Source organism: Hippopotamus amphibius, chromosome 5 (assembly GCF_030028045.1).
Source record: "Hippopotamus amphibius kiboko isolate mHipAmp2 chromosome 5, mHipAmp2.hap2, whole genome shotgun sequence".
NCBI lineage: Eukaryota > Metazoa > Chordata > Mammalia > Artiodactyla > Hippopotamidae > Hippopotamus > Hippopotamus amphibius.
Genome location: NC_080190.1, coordinates 127,856,992 through 127,878,022, shown reverse-complemented (window position 1 = coordinate 127,878,022; position 21,031 = coordinate 127,856,992). Strand labels below are relative to the sequence as shown.

At 44.7% G+C, this 21,031-nt stretch overlaps 1 protein-coding gene across 1 annotated transcript; it reads left to right on the top strand.

Annotated features, from left to right (window-relative positions):
• The first annotated feature begins 18,148 nt into the window (after window positions 1-18,148).
• Window positions 18,149-19,150, top strand: NPBWR1 (neuropeptides B and W receptor 1). Its single transcript, XM_057737286.1, has one exon. The coding sequence runs from the start codon at window positions 18,149-18,151 to the stop codon at window positions 19,148-19,150; it is 1,002 nt and encodes a 333-aa protein (XP_057593269.1).
• The last annotated feature ends 1,881 nt before the right edge of the window (window positions 19,151-21,031 follow it).

Genomic DNA, 21,031 nt, shown 5'->3' with positions numbered 1-21,031 from the left:
GGTTTTGGAACAGATCCTGTGCAGATAAGGGGGAGCTAGTGTACACTGTTCTTATTTTTACAGTTGCGGCTCTGTTATTTTATACTTATTTATATTTTCTTTTGCTTATCTATTAACTCTTTCACAGCACCTATGAAAGTAAAGCCACTTTGTCCTCTTAGCTGATTACAAAAATCACTTGCTGAGCTTATAAAAATGCAGACTTCTGGGATCCCTGCAGGTACAGTGATACAGACTTTTCATGGAGGAGCCTGGGAAGATATTTCAAATAAGCCTGTAGGTGAATCGTGTCACCAAAGTGCAGAAAACTGATCTAAGTCAAAGTCAGTCTTATGTACTTATTGGTTAAACGTCCCCAAAGTTTCCTTTCTTTCCTCAGTCCTGATCAGACTTGGTGTGTGGACTGTGGTATGCTTTTTTTTATAACATAATATTTATCAACTGACCTATCTATCATCTATTTGCCTGTGAGATTCATTTGACTTTGAAACATGCTTTAAACATCCACACTTACCTTTCTTTGCTTTATTACCTGAATATTTGCTTTCTAGAGAATTACAATGAAACAGCCTTTTAGGAAAGATCTGTGCTATAGATTGAATGTTTGTGCCCCTCGAAAATTTATATGTTGAAACCTAGCCTCTAATGTGATGGTATGTGGAGGTGGGGCTTTGGGGAGGTAATGGGATTAGTGCCCTTAGAAAAGAATCTCTTGAGACATCCCTCACCCTTCTGCCATATGAGGTTATAATGAAAGCACGGCATCTATGAACCAGGAAGTGGGCTCTTATCAGACACCGAATCTGCTGGGACCTTGATCTTGGACTTGCCAGCCTCCAGAAGAGCGAGAAAAAAACTTTTGTTGTTTATGAGCCACCCGCATGTGGCATTTTTATTTAAGCAGCCCAAATGGACAAAGACAACCTGCTTTGGTTGATTCATTCATTCAAAAAGTATAATTGAACAATTACTAGACTGTTCTAAGCCCAATGGTTACATCACAGAGTGAAAGAGAGAAATCCCTGCCTTCAGAAAACTTATCATCAGCTGTTCTATTTTTTGTCTACTAACCTGAGTCACTCAAAGATAAAGAAAGAATGAGGGCAGTTTGAATTAGAAGTGCATTCGGTCAGTTTGCCTTAGAATATTTTCATATTTTCTAAGGTGACAAGATAAGTAGAATCTAACAAATAATTTTAGTGAAGATAAATCCAGAGAAACTTGGCTTACCTTTCGTGAAAGATGTTAAGTAGATTTAAATTATTTTCCTGAGGGTGAGCGTTGTTAAACACCAAATGGGTAAGAAAAAAATCAGATAAAACCTCTACTCACAAATGCATTCAGACATTTTTTTTTATTCAAGCATTTTGATAAGATATTTCAGGCAAAAGTCTGAAATGTTTCCTTCTATAGCAGAGTATATGAAATCACATATTTTCATCAAAATGTTGTTAAGGCAACTCTCATTTTACCATTAAATTAGAAGCTCTATTCATATGTACCAACCTATTCCTTCTCTAATTTTTGGATCCCTGTATACCTTACAAACATAAAAGCAATGTTGACTAAAAATTACTGTGAGGAAACTTAGACGCTGAAATTATAGAAACTGTTCTCTAAGTTGATAGCAGAGAGGATAAAACTTATATTTGCCACAGGGCTTTTTCTTCTATGTATTTTTTTAATTTTAGCAAACAAATGAAACCACAACCTATTGAGTTTTGTCGACAGAAATATTCCAAAAATAACCTGTGATAGGATTAGAAATGAGTTTTATCTGAGTCAAACAGAGAACCATAGCCTGGAAAGCACAGATTCGAGAGGCACTTGAACTGAGTTCTGCCTGACTACCAAATGCAGGAGGTTTATGAAGGCAAAAGCTACAAAGTTACATAAGCTGTTTGTTAAAGAATTAGGATGGGAGCTGGGAAGAAGCAAGGGTGCTTGTTCAGCAAGGATTGGGTGGGGTCTGAAATGGTTGCACAGTCAAGGGGAGACCTTATGACCACGAGGTCAGCTGCTGGCAGACACGGTTTTGAGAGCGGCTGGTGGTGTCCCGAGTTTGATACAGTTCAGAAAATTCAAGTTCTCAGTGATGCCTGAACACATCTGAAACCACATCCACAATGACCATTGGCTCCATTTTGGATGCGTGAACCACAGTTACTCCATTTTGATTTTTCATTGCATTTTCTGCTCTACTAGTTAAAGCAGATGTACAGTACATGTTTGACAGGCCATAAGACAGGCTGTCCGCTAGCATAGATTTAAGCCAAATCATGTATAAGCCAGAACGACTTCCCCACACCTCAACGTGTGAACATTTCTTCTGTCACTTTACATATTTCATCTTCAACATATTTTTCAAAAGTTAATAAATATGTTCAATCTAAAAATCTTTTTAAAAGTTATATTTGCCTTAGAAATGTAGGTATGAAAAACCATTTTTCTTTTGAACTATGAAGGTAAAATCTTTTGCAAGCTTCTGAAGCCACTACGCAGATGCGTGATTAAGCAGAAGAAATGAAGACGCTTTGCTCAAAAAGCCTTTGCAGTTGCCTGATGAGGTTTAAAGAATTATGGGATCTGATCGTGTCCCAGAGAGTAATCTACTTACGTTAAATAGTTACCATTTCTAGAACTTCACTAAGAGTCCCATAATAATATTATGGGAATTCTGATAATTATAAATATATAATATAAATGTATTTAATATTCTTATAGGTGCCCTGCATTGTAATGCAAGCATTTATACAACTTGGAAATGGAAGAAAGCATAAGTTTAAAAAAAAAGAGAAACTCTATTTGGTAATAGTAAGATGAAAATGATAATTTAATGAGAGAATAAAGAAGGTAGAGAATGAATGTTACCACCACCCCCAATTCTTTTCAGCATTTGGAACATGTGAAAATTTCTATGAGTTTTGGGCCCCTTAAATCTAGTTGATTTCACCTGCTTGTGAGATTTACTATTAGACGATTGCTGTAATTCCTGCTTTGCTGACTATTTAAACAACATGAATTGAGTTCCTTCCTCCTGAGAGGATGTGGTACCGCTTTCAAGGAATTTACACTTTGGTCAGAAAGCCAGACGTGTAAACAAGTGACGTCCAGTGCAGGGTCCAGGGAGTCAAGAGAAGAGACAAGACAGGAGAGGCAGCAGGACCTGCTCGTGGCAGAGCAGGGATATCCTTGTCCTCACACGTCTATGTGTCGTGTTTCTTCCCCAACCCCTTCATTTGTTCCTACTCACTTATTCGGTGTATGGTTTTCTGGAAATGTCACAGGACATGTACACCATAGAAACAACAGGCATGTTCCTCATTTCTCACATACCCCTTATCTTCTGCAAACTTGTATTTCCAATGTTGCCTGCGCTACTTGAAACTATGTTGGTACTTTTTGCTAATAATTTGGGAAAAGGAGAGAATTAGAACAATTATTTAGGTAGATGAAAAAAATATTTTGATGTTTCCCAAATATTTCAGCATAGAATTTGTAGGAGAATTATCTTAATTTCAGAGCAAAAGGAAGCAAGAAGAGAAAAAGAAAGGAAAGCCCAAATGATTGGCCAGAGGAAACCTGGAAGAAATGCCCCATGTAAGTTATTCAAACTACCACAAAGGTGCACTCTCTCTAGAGTCTGCCCGTGTGTGTCTATTCACAGATACTCTTCCTCCAAACAAACACGATACTAGTTTCACTGGAAAAAAAAAAAAAAGGAAAAGAAAAAGAAAACCCAAGAGATTAGTATTATATTCATTTTCTCAACTAAATTTTGAGTGGCCACATTTCATGAGGTTTTTGAAATTTCTGTAGCATAAAAAGACAGAAAAGTACCATACAGTGTTTCCTGTTCATCCCTCTCAGGCCCCCCTCCCACCCCCTTCCCCCTGCTCCAGTGTGTGTGGGTCCAGGACCCTGACCTCTGTGGGCTGCACCCACAGCCTCCTTTGCCCTCTGGCTTCCCACTCAGTTTGGCCAGGGATGCTCGGCAGAGGTCAGAGGACAGGAAGGGGTGAGGGGTGTTTTCTGGGGGCGCCCCCCTGTGGAACCAGGACATCCAGCTGCATCTTCCTCCCTTAGGGTGTTCCTGCCGCAGGGCCCTGATCCCGAGACTGTTCTCTCTGTGTCCCAGGAACCCCACCCGTGTTCATCCTTTCGGGCCCTTAGGAGGTGATGCCTCCTCCTTTTCCTCCGCTGGGGCCAGCTGCAGGATACATTTTTTCTTATTTCTTATCTATTTTCCTAAACACGACCTACACCTTTCCTGGTCCTCTTGTTAAGACTCCTCAAATGATTTCTCAAATTGAGTGTACCATTTGGTTACTGCTGGGCCTGGAACATCCTCTAAAGTGTATCTCAGCAAAACCCCCTGAGGGGGGCTGTCTGGTATGGGCCTTCAGCAAACTGTAGACCGCTCCATTTCTTTGTTTTAAAGGGTTTCAAGTTAAAAGGATAGACTAATTATATATAGGAGACATTATATTTGCTTAGAATTATGGTCTCATTACAAATTCATGTACGAGAGTTTATGTTTTAACTTCGTATTAATTTGAAATAAACTTTAATTATTTAGAAGCTTTGCGAGGAAGATCATAAAATATGAATGTAAAAAGTTATTTCACACTATACTAGCCTTGGTGACTATACCTGACCCATATTAGAATGTCTGGCATGCAATAAATACTTATCACAGGAAGGAGTCATTTGTAATATAAAATTACATACTCTAACTTAAGTGAACGTGTCTACAAAAGAAAAAAAATCTTCAGAAAATTAAATTTCATCAGAGAATTGAAAATGTGATATTTTACTGGGGCTGCCTTATACCTGCACCTCATCAGCAGTTGTCCCTGGCCTGATAAGTGAAAAGAAAATGGGCAGCTCAGCAGGCCGGGCGTGGGCACGGATCAGCCCCTGGTTTTCTATGACGTCATCCCCTTGGTTTATCACAAACTGGCTTGAAGCAGTTGGGATGCAAGACAGTTAGCATATCACTAACATACAATCAAGAGCTATCGAGTACTAGTAAGAACTGAAATTTTAAGTAAAATTTTAGCTGGTAAACAGAAGTGTCTGCCGTTTGGAAAAATGTTAGGTGAGTCAGACAGCTTTATTGAATGTAATTTCAATGCTTTCTTGCATGATCTATGTTTTTTTAATTTTCAGGATTTCCCCTGTGTGACTTCTTTATCAGGGTCCCTGGATATCATGTTTTGCTTCCTGGCCTTCCACGGCAATAACCACAGGGGAGATGCGTCTGGAGGAGTAATTAGGAGCAAGGGCTGGTCTGAACTCTCCCGCACCCGCTTACCACTTCGTGACCTGCAGCCCGTGCTCTCTATGCCTCAGTGTCCTCATCGGCGGGATGGGACATAAGCACAGCACCAAGCTGAGAATCACACGAGCTGACACAGCACACCTGGCACTTCACAAACATCCAATAAACGTAAGAGTCTTACCAGAACGAGTTTTCTGCCGCTGTCCCTCCAATCACGCCCACTTTCCGTCCGGCTGTTACAGGCAGTGACATGAAAATATCCCTCTTGGTTTCAGTCGTCAAAAATGTAAGACTTCTTGTCAGACAGAGAAAGACAAATATGGTATGATATCGCTTATATGCCGAATCTTTAAAAAATGTTACAAATGAACTTACAAAGCAGAATTAGACTCACAGACAGCGAATGAACGTATGGTTACAGGGGGCGGGGAGAGATAGGAAGCTTGGGATTGACATGTACACACTGCTGTATTTAAAATGGATAACCAACAAGGACCTACTGTATAGCACAGCAACTCTGCTCAATATTATGTAACAACTTTAAATAGGAAAATAATTTGAAAAAGAATAGATACATGTATATGAAAACGGAATCATTTTGCTGTACACCTGAAACTAACACAACATTGTTAATCGACTATACTCCAATATAAAATAAAAAGTTTAAAAAAATGTAAGACTTCTTGACCATTTTTTAACATGACTTAGTCTTGAAACAACTTTAGAGAAAACATTTTACAGGATTCATTGATTCAGTTGCCCTCAAGTACCTACAATGCAGACGGGAGAAGCTGGGGGTCTCCACACACATGACGTTTCCCCAATGAAGTGGTTGGAAAGAGCGCTGGTTTCTCAGAGCTTCTCGTGCAGTGTGGTCTCAGGGCATCTGGCTGCCGTGCCCAGGGCACTTCCGGGGAGGCCGAGATGCGTGCCTGGCACCATCTTTGATTCTTCAGGTCTGTGCAATACTAGGAAGGTGCAGGTCGACCAAGGAGAGCCTACCTAGGGTCATGGCAGCAGAACTCTTTCAAATCACAGCAAAGAGGGGAAAAAAAGCCCATGTTGCTTACAGGTGGTAAGTTCTGAGTAGTTAATTACTGTACATATACCAGGGTTATTATGCCATCTTACAGCTTTTCCAGTTCTTATATTCTAAGTGTCTAAATAAGAACCTCATGAATTATCAATATTACCTCTGTGTTTTTCACATACAGCCATAAAAAAAGCAGATGAATGATAATAGCCTTTGGTCTTTTATTAAAGTTCTATGACCTTTAAGTTCTGTGACTTTTAAGAAACTCGAGCCATGCGCAAATTGCTTGCAAACCAAGTTGACAGTCAAGCTGTAAAAATAGCCAATCTTAGGGGCAGCCTTGCAAATTACAAGGCTGGCTGAGAGTAACCACGGAGAAACACAGATACTGATGAACAGCCAGGACCACCTCTGAGTGTGTGCTGTACAGGCTGCATATCAATGGTTTGATTTGAGGGTATCCTTGCTTGCAAAGTTTTCTCCACTATCCAGCTCAGTAACTGAAAATCTGAAGACTTCCCTTGCGCTGAAACATCTTCTTTGAAATATTTGAAATGACAAGCATCAGCTGAGAATGATTAACTCAGTAGCATCCTTTGATATAGTAATTTGAGTTTATCGATTCATCCATTAAACATTTATCAAGCATTTACCCTGTGTGCCTGACAGTCAAAATACAGAGATGAAGCTATGTTCACCTCTGTGAGTTGGCCCCAACTGTCTCAAAGGTCATTGAACCTGTCACAGACCATACGAACAACTCCTTACATTTGGTCATCTTCTGCTGAAAATTCTGCTCCCTAAAGACTGATTTGTAAAGTCAACATCCAGTGAGGATGAATCTCTCCTCCTCTATGATGGTGCAGAACCGGAGTGATCAACCTGCATCCTGGTAGCTGGTTGTTCCTCCTGGAGAGATGTCCCCTGTGTGGGGCTAAAGCATTTCTCTATGCTCTTGGCAGATAAGGCTGCAGAGAGCAGGGTCAGCCTTCGCGAGGAGAAGCCACGTGTTGCTGAGCCCATGTATAGCATCCTTATCACCATGGATACTTTTCTCTTGTCCATGAAAAGGTACCTTGGAGCTGGGGAAGGATGCTGACTGAATCCACAGAGCGCATCACTGGGTGCCTGAGTGCCGAGAGCCTCCTTGGCAGTGGATACCCTTGGACCAGTACTCACACGAGAGCGTGGAGGCAGCCTCCAACAATGGTTCCCAGTGTCCCTGCCTCTGGGTGTTTACATCTTTGTGTGATGCCCTCCCCTTGAGTGTGGGCTGGACCCAGTGACCTGCTTCGAGGAAATGAAATGTGGCAAAGTGGTGACATGCCACTGACATGACAAGAAACTGTGGCTGTCTCCTCCTGCACGCGTGCTCTGACGGAGAGGGTGACCTGTCACGTGATGAAGGGTGGGCCCCTGGCCAGCAGACTGAGGCTTCCAGATTCAGAGACTGAGTCTTGCCCACAACCACGTTCCATGCAGGTGGATCCTGTCCCAGGAGAGCCATCGCTTGAGACTCTGACACCTGGACTGCAGCCTCACAGATTGCAGACCGTGAAACAGGGGACCAGGTAAGACGTTACTGGATTGCTGTTTTGAGCCTCTAAATTTTGGAGGGTAATTGTTAGATAGCAACACCAACCCCATTTGAGATATCTAGCCACAGAGGTATGTGGATACCCCAAACTTCCTGTCACTAGTCCTCCAAACCTGTCCTTTCTGTATCCCTCACCATTGGTTCAGCCGGCCCATTAGCAGCTGCCCATGAATTAGTGTGGGTGAATATTTCCCATCGTCCATCAGACCAGAGAAGGCAGACAAATTTTTTTCAAATAACATGAAAGGTGGCTGAGATAGAGTTAAGATTAAATTAATTTTGTAATTTTGCTGAATTTTGCTGTAATTTTGCTGAAACCCTATCACTTGACAGTGCTGCAAGTTATGAGATACAAACAAGGTCATTTCACCTCTAAGAGGTTTACATATACGAGGATCAGAACTCATTCTCTGCCACGGTAAAGATGGATGTGATTTTGATATCTTTATCAAGTAATTGCTTTCTGCGATATGCAGATTAATGTCACCAAGGGTTGATCTCTAAGAGGCTACTTTATCTAGTCCAATATTTCTTTTTTAAAAAATATTTATTTATTTGGCTGTGCCAGGTCTTAGCTGCAGGATGCGGGATCTAGTTCCCTGATCAGGGACCTCACCCAGGCCCCCTGAGTTGGCAGCGCAGAGCCTTAGCCACTGGACCACCAGGGAAGTCTCTCTAGTCCCGTATTTCTGGATGTTGGATAGGAGAAGACCCCACTTTATTGTCTCCTTAGGGCTCTGTCCTTATCTCCAGGATCAAATGTCTCTTGAAAACTTCACCGAGAACTTATCACAAATTTAACAAAGTCAAAATAATCCCTTACCTCCATCTCCCACATGCCACTTCCTTCTTCATCTCCTGGTTCTTTCTGGTCAAAAGTGTTATTTTTCTTTCTCCCTATCATTGGTAAAGGGCGTGCCATCCTCCTAGTCTTCTGCACTAGGAATGTTGAAGTTACTCTCTCCTCAAGGAACACCACGCACTTTCAGGTCTCTTTCTTTTGTCCATGTTCTTTGACCAGGACTGTCCTTATCCTCATCTTATCCTCACTGTGTCCTTAGGAGACCAGCTGCAATGCCACCTCCTCAGTGGGGCCTGCCCTGATTTCCCCTGGTTGGCAAGAACAATTCTTCTCATGGACTTCCACCAGACTTGGCCTCAGCACTACTTTGTCTTCATTATGGTAATTTATTCTTCTCTGCATTTTCTTTTCTTTTTCTAATACTTATTTACTTATTTATTTAGGCTGTGCCAGGTCTTAGTTGTGGCACAGGGGATCTTCGTTGAGGCATGTGGACTTTTAGTTGTGGCATGCATGAAGGATCTAGTTCCCTGACCAGGGATCAAACGCTGCATTGGGAGTGCATAGTCTTACTAACTGGACCACCAGGGAAGTCCCTTCGCTGCATTTTCCAAGGTGTGTTCTAAAGAATGCTTGTCTCTTGGAAGCTTCCAAATAAAGAAGTGTTCTCGGGTAACAAAAATCTATAGAATTCTTCCTACTGCTGTTTGAATTGGAATTCCTGATTTACATTAGCCTACTAAGGATTCCGAGAGGACCTGCAATAAGAAACTTATTCAGCCTTCACTTTCTTGTTCTACCATTTTTTGCTTATAATCTACGATTACCTCGCAGAACTCTTGCCTTGTACACAGCTGCTTTCTCATGGTCCTGTTTCTCAAGATTCTACACATCGTCTTACACATTATGGTTCCTTGATGGTTGTCACATATGTTCCTCCACACTCGGAGGCAGACAAATCTCAGACAACGTTTTGGTGATATTTTCTTCCAGCCAATTCTGCTAGAACTTGAACCAGGCCACCAGGAAGTAAAGGAAATAAATTATTCAGCTACCACCAGAGAGAGTTGACTGAGAAATTAGGACTGCTTGGGGCCACTATTAGTGAGAGAAGAGAGGAAGATGAATAGACAACAACACAGGATTTTAAATGGAAAGATTTTAAACTCTTGGATGAAAGAAGACATAAAAATTTTAAGATTCACTATATGAACAAAACCTTAGAGCATTCGTTCTATTGAATAAAGTGCTGATGAGTCAGCCGGGTCAGAGAGGCATCCAGCCTCCCCTGGTTGGTGGATTCTCATCAACCAGGGATAATGCCTAATTGGCCATGAGTTGGTGCTTAAGTGCCTAGGCCCTGTGGGTACCATATTCCAAGACTTTAACGACATTGTTATGTGAGCCTGTGTGATCCTGACCTGCCTTCCAATAAGATGATGAGGAATCATCCTCTTATTAACATCTTGAATTAGTTTGGTACATCTGTTACAACTGATAAACCAGTATCGATAAATTATTATTAATCAATGCCCATAGTTTACATTAGGGTTCACTCTTTGCCTGTCATTCCCCCCGAGATTTGATGAATAAACCTGGGGACCACTTTGCTCTGGTCACTGTTTCCTTGCGTGAATCTCTCAGGAGTACGATGTGCAGAAATCAGAAAGCGCTGTCATCTGTTTAGTGTCATCAAAAGCATTTCATTTGGAAACAGTAATAACCAAACAGCTCCAAGAGGCTTTATTTCAAAAAAATGAACACGGAAAAATGCTGCAACTTAACTTATTATGCAAAATGTCTTCCAAAGAACATCTGTGTAAACAAAGCAGCATTAGGCATACACTTTTGCCCTCAGACTCAAGGCTGTCAGGACCTTCCTCACCCATCACTCAGTCTTAATGATGCTCTTGGCACACAGGGTTCCAATATGAAGACAGATTTTAACTAATATGTGTTTATTATCTTATCTTCCTAAGCTGTAAAAGCAAACTGATACCAGAGTGGTATTTGAGAAGAAAAACATTTGCCTCTACTTTTTCTAGATTCTTCTGGCTGGTCTAAGAATTAAAATTGACATGAGACAGATTAAAGATTTAATTACGTATGTACAGGGGCCCTGTAATATGAGGCCCCAGGACAAGTCGAGGCTTACACGGCATCTGAGAGAAGGAGAAGAGGGTGGGGGTGGGGACCTCAACAGGAAAGAGGGCAGCTCACACGGAGCTGGAAAAGTAGATGTTCGGTAAACAGATGTTTGCTGGGCCTACAGGGACAGTGGGACGTGGAGAGGACTCTGGTCTCCAGGCCCTGGCCAGCCCCCCTGCCCCTCACCCGACCCGTGTTCTTTGTAGATCTCTGGTGATAGTGCCTTTCTCGACCAGGCCCTTTGTCTGAATTCTTTAAGCAGTTAAGGGGCAGGTAAGAAGACAACTTCCTATTGCATTACCTAGGATTTCCAGTACAATATGGAAAAAGAGTGGTGAGAGGGACACCTTTGCTTTGTTCCCAGTCTTAGGGGGAAAGTACGTAGCTTCTCATCATTTACATATGCTGCTACCTGGAGGGTTTTCTTTTTTTGGTAAATGCTCCTTATCAAGCTGATGAAGTTCTGCACTATTCCTACTGAGACTTTTGTCATGAATGGGTGTTGAATTCGGTCAAATACTTCTGCTGTTTCTATAGATAGGATATGTGATTTTTCTTCAAATGTCTGTTGATGTGATAGATTACACTAATTGATTTTCAGATGTTGAACCAAGCCTGTATACACAGGATAAATCACACATGGGCATGTTGTACAATACTTTTTGTACATTGTTGGATTCAATTTGCTAATGTTTTGTTGAGGATTTTGCATCTGTGTTCATGAGACACATTGATCTGCTGTTTTCTTTCCTTGTAATGTCTTTTCCTGGTTTTGGTATTAGGGTGATGCTGTTCTCACAGGATGAGTTCTGAAGTGTTTTCTTTGTTTCTATTTTCTGGAAATGGTATCTTTTCTTTGTATTGTTTTTCTGATTTCAATTTCATTGATTTTGGCTCTGACTTTTATTCTTTCTTTTGTCCTGCTTACTTTGGATTTAATATGTTCCTTTTTTTTCTACTTTCCTAAAGTGAAAGTTTAGATTATTGTTTTTAGATCTTTCTTTTTTCTTTTCTAATATATGCATTCCATGCTATATGTTTCCCTCTAAGCACTGCTTTCACTGCATACTACAAATTTTGATAAGCTGTATTTTCATTTTCATTTAGCTTAAAATATTTTAAACTTTCTTTTGAGACTTGTTCTTTGCCCCATATGTTATTTAAAAGTCTGTTGCTTAATCTCCAAATATTTTGGGACTTTCCAGCAATCAGTTATTGATTTTTAGTATAATTCCATTTTAATCTGAGAGAAAACTTTGTATTATTTCTGTTATTTTAAATTTGTTAAGGTATGTCTTGTGGCCCCAAATGTTTTCTATTTGGGGAATATACCGTGAGAGCTTGAGAAGAACGTGTATTCTTCTGTTATTGGATGAAGTACTCTGTAAGTGCCAATTAGATCTGGGTGATCAATGGTGCTGTTCAGTTAGGCTGTCTTTACTGATCTTCTGCTTATTGGTTCTTCAGTCAATTACTGACAGAGAAGTGTTGAAGTCTTCAACTACAGTAGTGGGTTAGCCTATTTCTCATTGTTAGCCTATTTTAACTCTATTGTTAGATGCTACATATTCAGGATTAGTTTGTCTTCTTGGAGCACTATCTCTTGTATCTTTATGTAATGCCTTTTCTCATTACTGATAATTTACCTGGCTCAGAAAACTGCCACACATGAAGTTACTACAGCTATTCCAGATTTCTTTTGGTATATATTTCCCCTTCCTTTTATTTAATATTTTTTTAATTGTGGTAAAATATGTATTATATAAATGTGACTCCCTACCTTCCTTTCTTTCTTTTCAGCCACACTGCATGGCTTGCAGGATCTTAGTTCCCTGACCAGGGATCGAACCTGCACCCTCAGCAGTGGAAGCATGGAGTCCTAACCACTGGACAACCAAGGAATTCCCTAAATATGATAGTTTAACCATTTTAAGTAAACAACTCAGAGACATTAATTATATTCACAACATAGTACAACCATCACCACATCTATTTCAGAAACTTTTTTTGTAGCCATGGTTTTAAATTTTTTTCCAACTTTGTTGAGATATAATTGACATATGTTTTGTAACTTAAAGGTATATGACATGTTGATTTGTTACATGTATATACTGCAATATGATTACCAGCATAATGTTAGCTAATACTTCTGTTATGTCATACAATTACTGTATCTTTTTTTGTGTGTTGAGAGCACTGACATTTATTCTCTCAGCAAATTTTAAGTATATAGTACAGTATCTATGATCAGTTGATAATAATACTATCTATCCCTAGAACTTATTATCTCCTAACTGGAAGTTCGTACTTTTTGACCAACATCTCCCTACTTCCCCCTTTGCATAACTCCTGGTAACCACCATTCTACTCTCTGCTTCTATGACTTCAGCTTTTTTAGGTTCCACTATAAGTGAGAACACACAGTGTTTAATTTTCTCTGTCTAATTTCACTTAGCACAGTGCACTCAAAGTCCATCATGTGTTCGCAAATCATGGGATTTTGGTCTTTTTCATGGCTGAATAAAATTTCATTTTATATATACATATACATATGTGTATATATATAGGTATATATACACATATGTGTATATATAAAATGTGTTTGTGCCTTGGGTGTCATATCCAGAAAAAATCATTGCTAAGACCCATGTCAAGGAGCCTTTTCTTATACTTTCTTCTAGGAGTTTTACAGCTTCAGGTCTTACATTTAAATATTTATTCTGAGTTAATTTTTGTGAGTGGTGTAAAATAGGGGGCCTAGTTTTATTCTTTTGCATGCGAATATTCAGTTTTCTCAGGACCATTTATTGGAGAGACTTTTTTTCCATTGTGTCTATTGTTGATGCTCTCTATTGCATTTTTCATTCCATTCATGGATTTTTCAGCTGCAGAACTTTTGTTTTTTTATGGTTTTTATCTCTTTGTTAAATTTCAATCTTTTTGTTCAATTTTGATTACATATTGTTTACTTGATTTCATTCAATTATCTTTCTGTGTTATCTTGTAGGGCATTGAGTTTACTTAAAATAGCTATTTTGAGTTCTTTATCAGGTAAATGACAGATCTTCATGTTTTGGTTTTGGTTATTAGAAGATTATCGTGATATTTTGTGACTTCATGTTTCTTTGATTTTTCATGTTCTTTGGAGTTTTGCTTTTTGGGATTCAAGTCTGAAGTAGCAGTCACCTCCTCCCATTTTTACTAATTGAGTTCAGGGCAGAAATTCCTGTCATCAGTCCTGCTATAGAGTCTGAGGCTTTCTCTGACTTGTGCAGACACACCTGCTTCTCCCTGCTTGCTCCCTCTTACAGCAGAATTCTTAAGCTTGTATGTCTTCTCTTAATCCTACCAAGCACCAGATGGGTTGCTGATGTTGCGGAAGGTGGCACACACCCCATGTTCGTGATTTCTCCCTTGCGCACAGACCCTGGCCCGCTTTCTCCCTGTGCTCCCCACCTACCAGAGCTTGCTCTACCCACTGCCCTCAAGGTGGGCACAGGGAGCCCGCCGCAGAGTGCTAGGAGCTGTGGGGCTGCCTGATGGTCACTTGGGGAGGGGGCATCTGTGGGTGGTATCCCCCCTGCATCTCAGGGGCAGATTCCTGATGGAGTTCAGGATGCAGTCAGCAAGGAATCTCGTGTACCACTCTCCCTCTGCTCCCTCCTCTCTCGTGGTCCTCCCTCTTTAGTGCTCAGATACTGCAAGACAGAACGGTGTCCCTGTGGCAGCATCCTGCACAGCTCAGGGAGCCAAGACTTCACTCACTAGCTCTGCCTTTCCCTCATGAGAGAATCCCAGGCTGTGATCTAGTTTAGCCCTAAGCTGTGCTGCCTTGGGTGTGGGCTGATGCCAGCAGAGATAAGCCATTCATTTTACCCTCGAATGTGACCATGCTTGCATTTTTCTTTTCTCCAATGCAGTGCTGGAACTTCTCTGGAAACCTGGACATCCCATAAGAGCTCTCTTGCCTGAAGGTGACCACCCACATCCATGTTCTGCAGAAGCTTCTAAGCAATGGCCAAGAGGGGCTGGAACCAGCCTGCAGTGTCCTGTAGGTCACAGCTGGTACCACAGTCTGTCTGCCTGTCCCCCGATGCACCAGTGGGTGGGATTCCTTCCAGGCACCCTGGTGTATGGTGTTTGGTCCAACAAATCCCACTGCTTACGGATGGATCCAATTTGTTGTTGTTGAAGGAGCGAGCAAATGAAGCTAAAAGTACCATCAGCTCCAAAAAGACCCAACAACAAAAAATTCTTAACCTTTTCAAGTATTTAGAGAGTACTTAAGTTTTACACATTGTGATAACCTTATGTACCCTTTAAATATCTTTTGGCCTAAAAGTTCCTCTTTCTACATCTTTTACTTGCATCCAGTATCGTGTATGACACATAGATGATGCCCAATATATGGCAGCTATAAAACTGACTTTAGAAAAAATCAAGACAATTAATGAAATGGTAACACATACAAGTAATTCCAACTCCAAAATTTGTATAAAATGTCACAATCAACTCACTGATGGACGGATAGCAGTTCAGATCCCAAACATATTCCATGATAATACTAAGAGAAACACAATTGGTGTAGCTGTAATAATATCAGACAAAGGGGGCTACATACAAGAAGTAGTAGCAGCCTAGTTAAAGACAAACATTTTATAACAGTGAAAGAGTCCATTCCATGGAAAAACATGACAATCTTAAATATGCGTGCATCTATTAAAGCAGCATCAAGTGATGTGGTGAAAACCAACACAATTAAGAGCATAGAGAAATCCACAATTATTGTTTGATATTTTTTAACACATCTACCTCAAAACCGATGAAACAATCAGATAAAAATACTAACAAAGAGGAGATAAAAACAATACAATAATAAATTTGACTAGCTGACCTTTGTAGAGTTTTGCACCCAACATATGCAGAACACACATTACTTTAAAGTAAACATAAAATAATTAGAAAAATATATATTGGGCAATGTTTCAACAAATGCCAATGAATTGAAATCATACTGTGTTCTCTGGCCATGTGCAATTAAGCTAGAAATCAATAATTTAAAAGCTAGAAAATCTCCAAATGTTTGCAAAGTAAGCAAATATATACATATATGTACATATACATATACATACACACAGATATGTGATATGTATATATGTGTATTATATATATTACGTATGTATATCTTTTCTTTTTTGTTTCACTTAACATTATATGGTGTTGGGACTTCCCTGGTGGCACAGTGGTTAAGAATCCGCCTGCCAATGCAGGGGACACTAGTTTGAGCCCTGGTCTGCGAAGATCCCACATGCCGAAGAACAACTAAGCCTGTGTGCCACAACTATGGAGCCTGCACTCTAGAGCCCATGAGCCACAACTACTGAAGCCCTCTTGCCTAGAGCCCGTGCTATGCAACAAGAGAAGCCACCTCACTAGAAGCCCACGCACCGCAACAAAAAGTAGCATCTGCTTGCCACAACTAGAGAAAGCCCATGCACAGCAACCAAGACCAATGCAGACAAATAAATAAATACATAAAATAAACCTTAAAAAAAACATTATATGCTGTTTTCTCACATATTTTTGCTCATGGACATAGCTTGACTCTCTTGTCATTTTCTTCGCACAAAGCATGAAACTGCAGGGAAGCCAAAATTATATAGATTCTAGTTAAAGGAGAATTGAGTGGGTAAAAGAAAGCATTTGTACTTTTGCCCCTTCCAGGCTTCTTCCACTGGCTACTTCCAGTGTCCTTCTCAGTGTCTCAGGCCCTCTCCTCTTTGAAGGCTTCATAAAGGACCAAACATGCACTTTATTTGGGCTTTTGCCTGGTCTTGTGAAAGGGAAATTTATTGGTGGGAAGCAGGATAGAATCCTGTGCTTTAATCTGCTGGCTCTCCCAAAGGAAGGGGGAGCAAGGAAACAGGAAAAGGTGAGAACGAGTATTGAGTTGATCTCATTTGGTCCTCAAAGGTGAGGTGCCCAAGGTGAGGTCCTCTTAAATGAGGAAGACTTGGAGGCTCCTGGAGCCCCCTCCGCCGCCTTGGCAAGCCTGCTGGCTGCCACTGTGGAGTAGTTCTCTTTAGGGGAGAATTGGAAGCAGTTTGTCTTTGTGTGTGTGTGTCTCTATGTGTGTGCACATATATATAAAGCCTAGAGTATCTCAAATTGTCTACCATGATGTGTTCCTAACAATCTTGTAACCTTATGAAGACCAGAGTAATAGAAAACAGGGGATTTGCATTTTAAAACTGCGTGCACGTTCCCTCTGTAAAGCCACACAATATGAATGTAACTTGAAATTTAAAATCGTATAAGCCCATTGGGGGTATGGTGATAAAAAACTGGAATGGGAGCCTCAAACGCAACGCTCTCCTTTTAAAATACACCAGTAACACCCTAACTTTGCTTTTCTTTCATTTAATTCTGAACAGGAGAGCTTGTCATTCATTCAAACGGAGTGAGGTCACACTACCGGAAAGAAGAAAGTTATTCCTCAATTTTCAGGTGATGCTGTTCTCGCTTCCCGCTGTTCTGCTTGCGGTGGGCGGCGGGGGCGGCGGTCGGGTCCTCCGGGCGCGGTTGCGTCTGCGCCAGCCTCGGAGCTTCCAGGCGCGCGGGGGCGACGGACCGGGGCACCGGCGGCCGCCGCGGGGCGCACACTGGGAGAGGACACGTAGTCTGCTGGCGCCGCAGCCTCCCCCGCGGCCGCCGCCCCCGCTCCTGACCGCTTCGGGAGCGGTAGCCCCTGTCCCCGGACCCGCCGGGCGAGGCAGCGGTTGCTGTTGGGCGCGCTGTGACCAGGGGCGCACGGAACCGCGGGGGACCAAAGCTGGCCGCTGCCGGACTCGCTGGGGTGACCCGGACCTCCGGGCGCGGGGTGGAGGCTAAGGCGGGAGAGTTGGGTTTGTGCTTTTCCCATAGCGGTAAGGACTCCTCTCTCTAGCACTTCGTTTGCTGTAGCCAACGCGTCAGAATAAGATTTCAGCCGGTGGTGGGGAGCGATCACGTGGGGCAGGTTGGGCGCCGCCGCCCCCTCCTTTCGGAACCGCACTTCGGAGCTGCACGTCGTCGACCAGCCTAACCCGGGCTTTCCATCCCGCTTGGCAGCCTGGGAGTCCGCGGCGCAGGTGCGCGGAGAGGGCGGCGGAAACGCGCCTCCCCGGGAAGGCCGGAGACAGGCTCCGAGCGCGGCGGCGAGCGCCCCGGAGCAGGTCGGGTCCCGGGCCGCAGAGCCCCCCAGGGCAGGCGGCGGAGGAGACCGAGCCCCCCGCGCTCTCCAGGATGCACAACGCGTCGTCCTGGGGGCCGGAGCGCGCCAACACGTCGTGCCTCACGCCCGCGCTGGCTCTCAGCTGCCCCAACGCGTCGGGCCCGCCGCCGCCGCTGCCGCTGCCGCCGCCGCTGGCCGTGGCCGTGCCCGTCGTGTACGCGGTGATCTGCGCCGTGGGGCTGGCGGGCAACTCGGCCGTGCTGTACGTGCTGCTGCGGGCGCCCCGCATGAAGACCGTCACCAACCTGTTCATCCTCAACCTGGCCGTGGCCGACGAGCTCTTCACGCTCGTGCTGCCCGTCAACATCGCCGACTTCCTGCTGCGGCGCTGGCCCTTCGGGGAGCTCATGTGCAAGCTCATCGTGGCCATCGACCAGTACAACACCTTCTCCAGCCTCTACTTCCTCACGGTCATGAGCGCCGACCGCTACCTGGTTGTGCTGGCCACGGCCGAGTCGCGCCGGGTGGCCGGCCGCACGTACGGCGCCGCGCGCGCCGTGAGCCTGGCCGTGTGGGGCCTCGTGACGGTGGTGGTGTTGCCCTTCGCCGTCTTCGCGCGGCTGGACGACGAGCAGGGCCGGCGCCAGTGCGTGCTGGTCTTCCCGCAGCCCGAGGCCTTCTGGTGGCGCGCCAGCCGCCTCTACACGCTGGTGCTCGGCTTCGCCATCCCCGTGTCCACCATCTGCGTCCTCTACACCACGCTGCTGTGCCGGCTGCGCGCCATCCGCCTCGACAGCCACGCCAAGGCCCTGAATCGCGCCAAGAAGCGGGTGACCGTCCTGGTGGTGGCCATCCTGGCCGTGTGCCTCCTCTGCTGGACGCCCTACCACCTGAGCACCGTGGTGGCGCTCACCACCGACCTCCCGCAGACGCCGGTGGTCATCGCCGTCTCCTACTTCATCACCAGCCTGAGCTACGCCAACAGCTGCCTCAACCCCTTCCTCTACGCCTTCCTGGACGACAGCTTCCGCAGGAGCCTCCGCCAGCTGCTGGCCTGTCGCGCTGCCGCCTGAGCCCGCGCGCCAGGAGCCGGCGCCCCAGCCCTCAGGGTGGTCCCAGATCCGCAGCGCCCCCCAATCCCACCTCCAACTTGCTAGAGGTACAGATTCTCGGGGGTCTCCCGCCACCTATCGCCTCGGACGCCCTGAGGCTGCGCGCAATTTGCATTTGCCAAGCCCTCGGGGGATGCGGGAGCGCGCGGACCGTGGGGACCGCTCCCTCACGCCAAAGGGCACGGAGGCGACCCCCGAGCCTGACACGGGAGGAGAGGAAGAGGAGAAGAAGCGGGCAGTACCAATGGGACCCTCTTCTCCTTCTCCCACCTCCAGCCCCCGCCGTCCGCAGCCCGGCTCTAGGTGGAGTCCTCAGCGCGGTCAGGGGAGAGGCCCGAGGATGCCGCGGGCGCCCGGGCTCCGGCTCCGCGCTCGCCTCTGCGCTTGGCTTCTCGGGCTTCCCGCAGCGACCCTCTGTGCTTTTGCTCAGGCGGGAGCAGCCTGGCCCGAACCCCAGCCCTTCTCCGCGCGCTCTCGCCGCCGGTGAAGAGGGTCAGGGGCGCGTGCGGGCGCTCCCACCCCGTCGAGGTGCGAGGGGAGAGACGCTGAGGCCGCCCCGGTCTTCGACGGGGGAGACAGAGCAGCTCGGGCGGCCGGGCGGGGGTGGGGGGTGGGGGAGAGAGAGAATGTGTAAGGCGCGCGTGTATATGTGCGAGCGTCTAGCAGAGGCCGAGGGTCTGGGTGCAGGAGGATGGAAATGGGCCGTGACGCCTACACAGCAGTGATGAGAACGGTGATAACGCCCCTTCCCGCAGCAGCCGCTGCTTCTTTGCCTTTCCGCTGTCCCTCTCCCGCTGTCCCCCGGCTGCTGTCCCACTGCTGCTGTCCCTCGCCTGCTGTCCCTGCGGGGACCCGGCCGCCGGGCTCGGGAAGGGTCGCGGCCGCGCTTGCGGCGCCCCCTGGCGGAGCCAGCTGCGGGCGCCGAGCATCCAAAACCAGCGCTGTGTGTGCAGATGAGCACACCTGCTAAACCGCTCTCTCCGCGGCTTGGTTTCTTGCGTCGCTTCTCTCTCCAGAGGACTTCACTCCCCCAACGCCCCTCTGCCCCCGTCAACCTCTAGTACAGCTTGGAGCAGTTCGTTGCAATTCTTTGTGTGCGTATTGCTTTTCAAGACTGAGAACTTTATAAATATGTGTCCTAATCTCACACGTTTTTGTACAGTGAATGAGATGAAGAGGGGATGCGTCTTCATCCCTCCGTTCTCCTCCTCATATTCCTCATCCTCTTCGCCTCAGGGGACCCAGGGAGCTGAAATGACCGACGCCCTCATATTTCCCTCCCCTGGTTTCCTTTCCACAGGGAGCTGTGATTATTTGTACTTTATTTCTTAGTCCCAGGCAGCAACCGGGAGATGTCTGGTCTGGTCTGGTCTGACTAGGGAAACCAGACAGCATCCTATCTTTATTTTATCTCTACTCCGGGAGACAAAAGTGGATTAAGATGAGGGCTGACATTGGCTTTGCCCAGCCATCTGCAGTTTACACTTCAGACCAGAGGGCAGAGCCTTAACCAGACTACAGTCATTAATGAGTGTTTTAAGAGATTTTTTTTCCCCTTGGGATGAATTCCAAACAGGAATGAAAATTTCTAAAAGTGTTTGTTTCCTATGGTCAGTGCTATGTGTGGTAATAAGTATGAGTGTTGCTGGCAGAATTTGTTTACTTAGTTTTATGGGCATTAACCACGTTCTCAATTACTTAGCTTCAAAATACTTTTAACAAATGAAAAGGAAAAACACTTCCTTTGGTTTTTGCGAAGGGAGAAGCTAACTCCTTTCCTGATTTTCATGAATGAGAACTACATCCTTAGCTCTCAAAGTAATTAGGAACAATGGGATAATT